The 6,000-nt window shown below is 36.1% G+C and overlaps 1 protein-coding gene across 4 annotated transcripts in view; it reads right to left on the reverse strand.

The window, feature by feature from the left end:
- The window catches only part of UTRN (utrophin), a 383,489-nt gene that overhangs the window by 224,847 nt on the left and 152,642 nt on the right, over nucleotides 1-6,000 (reverse strand). For 3 of the 4 annotated variants that reach the window (XM_026844327.1, XM_026844325.1, XM_026844323.1), the window contains exons 48-50: nucleotides 5,562-5,679; nucleotides 1,897-2,102; nucleotides 233-387 (exon numbers count right to left, since the gene is read on the reverse strand). In XM_026844327.1, the coding sequence (XP_026700128.1) occupies nucleotides 233-387; nucleotides 1,897-2,102; nucleotides 5,562-5,679 (479 nt within the window). The remainder of the gene's footprint in view (nucleotides 1-232; nucleotides 388-1,896; nucleotides 2,103-5,561; nucleotides 5,680-6,000) is intronic. The other variant, XM_026844324.1, reaches the window with a different exon arrangement.

Below are 6,000 nucleotides of genomic sequence, written 5' to 3' on the forward strand. Positions count from 1 at the left end.
GTACTTCCCCTTCCCCACTTAAAAACACCCCACATCATACAGAGGGCTTCCATGGTGAAATCTGGGACTTTCAGTCATCAAAACTCAAACCAGTTTCACTGTAATTGACCAATTATCCACAGTAATCCTAAATGCAGCAGTAAAGCAGACAGAGAAGAGACTGCAATACACATGTATACACAGAAGTTTAATATTACAAACAGCTACATATACAATGAAACATTGTAATTACCTTTGGTTGAGATTAACCCAGCAAGTGTTCATTTGGTCAGTGGTTTCCTTCACCCTCCTCGTGTCATCATCACGATATTCTCGAAGAAGTTTATTAGAAAGATCATTGAATGCAGCTACTGTAATGTCACCTCTATGTAAATCCTGTATTAACTGCTAAAAAGCAATTCCAGAACAAGAGTAAATAAAAATCAGACTGTTTTTCATATTATGCATTTTATCATATTATAAAACCATCCTCTTTGTGCCTTTTTCTTCAACAAAAAATATTTTTTATCTAGAAGTATCTGTAGACTTTCTTTTTAAGATTTTTTTTTTTTTTAAGTGATCTGACAATAAACCAACCAAAAGACAAATAGGTGAGGAAAAATTGTAGCCAGAACTGCTAAAGGCTAGAAGAATGCTATTCTCTGTTTTACTGGCAACAGAATTAAAAATACTTCCATATTTTCAGTAGCATGAATATGTTTAAATTATGATAATAATGATATAAGCATCAGTTAAAAGTAGCATAAATCAAGTGCACATCATGAGAATTTGATTTCATTGTATTGTGGGTGGTTTTTGTTTTTAAATGAAGAAAATACGTTAGATGTATTTGCTTATTGCAGCAGGATATTCATAAGGTGCCTTCACAGAATCCTGAACTCAAGGTTATTTCTAAATGAAAAAAAAATTTATTTGCATGTATATGTGTCCATTTGTATCTTAAAACCTCTGTACTATATGTTTGGGCACAGGTCTACTTCCACTTAAAGCAAGGTAGACCTAATAGTCCATTTCCAATACCCTGCTCATGTAGAGAAAGATGATTGAAAGCACACAATTTTACTGTTTACTGAAATAGCTATGGATCAGTGAGGAATTCTGACAATCATACTTCCTGCTTCTTTCCATACCCAGCAGCACCCCTACACTGTCCATTCATAATATATACATATGTGTGTATATATATGCACACACACTTGTATAAACTCTGCTGTAGTCCTGTTGTAAATACTGCAATGATAAGAGCCCCTCCTCACCAATTCATCTCTTTAGTTCTCATCTTGTACCCCCCTACAGCCTGCCCTTTTGCTAACAGCCACCAGGACCAAAGGACATCAGACTTACTCATTTCTCACAGCATATTTGCTGTGATATGAAAAGCAGTAAAGACTGCAAGGCATTAGAAAAAAAAGTGTTGAATACACCTGGAACTCATCAGAAGTGAAATGTTAATAGGTTTCTATGAAGTAATACATGTTACATTCTGTGGCTGTATGATTAAACTTTTATTGATCTGAGGTTCAAGCTTTTTGATTAGTATAATTTATTTGATGCTACACTATACTCATTTCAACTACATTTAGTAAAAGACACACATGCACACATGCTACCTGTTTCTCTCCCAGGAAGTGATTTTCAGGATGTCCAATATATAGAGATAGATAGATAGATAGACAGACAGACAGACAGACAGACCGACCGACCGATCTATATATAGAGAGATATATAGATATTAAAAAAAAGAGAATTTAGAATATGTCATGCCCCAAAAGAGCAATAATTGCCAAATCAACCTACAACTAAATTGTATATTCACACACCAATTGCATCCAGTAGCACTACATGGACTGAGGGGTCTAGTATGGGGGGAAAAAAAAGAAGTGTAAATGGCCTTACTTTGTTGTCTAAAACCTGTTTGGCAAGCATCTCTTTTGGTGCCTGGAGGAGCATACGAAGACGGATCTCACACTGCTCCATGAGGTGCTCCATTTCTTCCCTCTGCTCATCCCACTGCATGCTGTCTGTCAGCATGTACTTCAGCTGCTGCTGCCGCATCTCCACGCCATGCTGGGTGTTGTCCCACTGATTCTTCACCTTCTCCACTGTGAAGGACAATAAAGAATATGAAAAACCTGAGGCAAACAAACAAGTAGCCATAACTATCACTTAATTCTCAGGATAAAAGGCAATAATTAATTTATTCTCAAATACAGTAATTTCTATATTCAGTATTTTAGTTCCCCATGTAGTTTACACATTCACACAAGCAAACAAAAAATGCAGGTGTTTGGCTACCTCTTGTTTAAGCAGGTCAGTGTACAAGTAACAATTATTTCTGAAATACTTCAAATACATTATTCTACTTTTTAACTACACACAATGTGGAAGGCCTATCTACTGTAGCTGCACTGCAGAATTATTTCAGCAGCAGGGCTCCAAGCAGCACTGTTTTAGGGTGATGGCTATACCAGCAAGTCATCTGTGCTTCTGCAATTTAAACCAGTACTAATAAACAAATCAATACTGTTTAGATATAGACAGCTTACACAAAGTGAACTCAGCTTTCCAGACCACTGTGTGTTGAAGGCAGTCTAGTGGCACCTGTACTATAATTTTGCCAAGGTAGAAGCACTCTAGTAACAACCTACTTTGGCACTTTCATTCCACCACAGGTTTTTAGAGGCTTATGCAGATTACACAGCAGAACAGAAAACGTATTGACCACACCTCATTTCCTTCAGATATGCCGTTCCCCTCTCAATAAGTAGTACATTAGACTATCAATAAACAAGTTTTAACCTTTAATAAACAAAGGGTGAAAAATACAACATAATAAAAGCCTATGACAAAAAAATAATGTGTCAGGGAACACAGTAAGTCTGCCTTCAGAGAGAAATGAGTAGCATCATACCTTTTTCTTAATACTTACAGATATAAAAAAGCGTATTATTTGAAAGTCTATAGAGGTGGAAACAGGTTTCCCTATCACCTGTCATGACAGTTATTAGGAAAACATTAGATCACTAGAACTAAAGAGTAAAAAGGCAAATATAAAAAAGCAAATAAAAAACCCTAAGTTGGATTCTTGAGTATATCTGTACTCTGATCAGCAACAGGTAGGCAGTACATAACACATCCAATATATTTATCTTATCAGTACCTATGCAATTTTATTATAAAATTAACACACGATACTCAGGACACCTCAATATTCCATGAAGTAAAAATATCAAAGGTTGTTCTTAAGCTAAAAACGTTTAAGAGAACTTTACACTTTGCTTTTTTTTTTAACTTTTACAATTATACAAAGATTTTATGCTTGATCTCCCTGGGAAGATCTAACTGTGATACATTCAACAATATTCTGTTTAGTTTCACAAAGCTCTCAGACTGTGGCAGCAAAGCCCACTTGTCAGAGTAACTGTATTACTGGTAGACAAACCCAATAACCTGTGCAATAGAGATCCCTCAATTTCAACCCACAGGCAACTTTTGGATTAATCAGGCTTGACATAGGCCATGCTGAACAAGAATTTAGAAAGCATCAGTAGCCCCACAGTAAATAATAAGGTGGGATTTTGTTAAAAAAATGTGCTACTATAATGTATAAAGAGTATGTTCAAAGGAAACCAGCAACTGTTGGGAGAGATCAATGATTTCACCAAAAATCAAAACCAGCATGAGTTAAAAAAGGCTGTAACCCCATGTGCTGGTTAGCGAACTACAAAAGAAAACCTCCTAAGTATTTAGGCTCTCACCACAAAGCTGGAAAGAAAAAATAACAGGAACAGCTGCATACAATAACAACTTGGTGGAAATGGATAGATATTTGATGTTTATGTAGTATTATTATAGAAAGAATATTTCTTGATATATTTTTCCATATTAACAGCCAGGCTAACCTTACTCTCTTGCATTGCTGACATATTTCCCTTCTCTTCAGTCTCCACCAAAACAGGACAAAAAAATAAGTTAAATTCTTGGTAGCCTCAGCGTTCAGTGAGTTCAATAGGTAGGTTCCTAGAAAAAGTTGTCAGGGGTACCAGTCTGGTATCAAAGGCAGAAAGACTGGAAAGAATCCAGTCTGGAAATGAAAAGACTGGAAAGACTGGAAACGAAACTGTTTTTAATTCCCAGTGTACATGCAGTAATTGGGAGGGAAGTTCAAGAGAGGGAAACTTTTCTATTTCTGTGCTCCTAACTATTTGAATAATTAGGCTTCATCTAACAGCATACAGCAGGCTCACAGGAGTTTGTAGGACATCAGTATATTTCCCTCAGAGTTTAAACAATGAAGTGCATAAAGCAGTCCTGAGCTTCACTTTTCTTCAAAGAGGAAACTTTACAAATGTCAGTAGCGACAAAACCTTCAGTTTTTTCATGTTTCATGACAAGAAGCAACATCTTCACACACATCTACAGTATCTACTGGAAGCTTCATCCATGGCAGCAAACACACCCTCTCTGTTCCCACCTTGGATGGGCATGACTGTAGATGAGCTCAAATTTTCAACATACAATTTCTTTATTCCTTCTTCACCTTTGCTAAAGAATCAAGAATGTTTTGTGACTAAATCTCCTCCTGTTGACTAACTCTCATGGACTAGTTACTATCCTGCCACAAGGTTCCACCTGACTCCCAGTTCTAAGTGGCTGAAACACTCAGGCCTTACCAGTTTCTTGAGCTTCCTTGGATCTTACTTCCCTACCAATCCATAGCTCCTGTGAATCTTAACCTCATCAGACCCTTTAACATATCGGTGGGCTCTCTATCTGATCCCATTAACATCTCCAGCAAGTCTCATGGACAAAGAAGTTCATGTAGACGTAGAAAAGAAAACTACATCATGGAGGAGAACATAAAGAAACGTATCTTTCCATTTTTACTTCTAACTGATATTTCCTGCTGCATGAATTTTCTAATCTGAGCAACCAGCAAACCTTAAGAGTTCAAAGAATATAGTGTCCCTTAATTTCTAGTTGTGTCAGTTCTATGTTTTCTTTCCGTAAGTACCAGTAAGAAAAAAAATTTTCAATGGAGGGGGCCTTTAAACTGGAAACTCAATTTTCAAGTACATATCAGTGACTTAAAAGCTCTACTATTCTCAGTCAACAATATTCAAAGTATGTACACAAAATTATTGGCTTAAATTGATCCATTTACGCTTTTCACTAACTGTCCAGTGCATCATGGCTCAAGAAAAATAAAGATATACAATTAGTTCCTTTTATCAATAAATAATAATTTAAAAAATCTTCAACCCTGGGCCTGTGGCTTTGAAGTAACTCAAATTTTTCATAAGATATTTTGAAATCGCAGCAAAAATATTTACCTTTGTACTTGAAAAAATGGCCTGTCAAGAAAACAAGTGGTAACTCTTGTTCCAGGAATTTTCATTGAACTGTCAGAGTAAAAGCCACTTAACTGCTAGGTTTTCAGTTTGCTCAAGGAAGGCAACTTCAACTAGTCTCAAAATCAAGCATTTCAGAAAAAGATATGAAGATTTTTTTTTACTGCCATGGAAACATTCTATTTGGAAACACAGAATGGAGAAACTTACATTTTTCTGTGATCACTGTCCTAATGTCTGAACTGGAAGTTTTATTTTTCAAATTCTGAGCCAATGTAAAAACAGAATCAAGCTGAGGATGTCGTTGGTCCAAATCTGCCTTTGTTATCTGTTGAGAATTAGGATACGATTTTTAAGTCCAAAAAGCAGAATTTAGTTAACATCATCTGTATTATTTGTAGACAAAACATGTACGTGTCACCATGAGTAGATGGCTGTTCCCATTGTTACTGTAACCCTTGAATTGTCACAGTATTATTGCACTGCTTCAGAAAGCTAAAATATCCTGAATTAGTTACTGAAAATCCAGAGGTGAAGGTTAACCTGTACAAACCACATAGTTACTGCAATCATAGCACAATATTTTCCAGTATCTATTTTTTACACTCTCATAACTTATTTTCCTCTTATCAAGCTATATATATGGGGG

Source organism: Athene cunicularia (assembly GCF_003259725.1).
Source record: "Athene cunicularia isolate RWA chromosome 3 unlocalized genomic scaffold, athCun1 chr3_part1, whole genome shotgun sequence".
Lineage (NCBI taxonomy): Eukaryota > Metazoa > Chordata > Aves > Strigiformes > Strigidae > Athene > Athene cunicularia.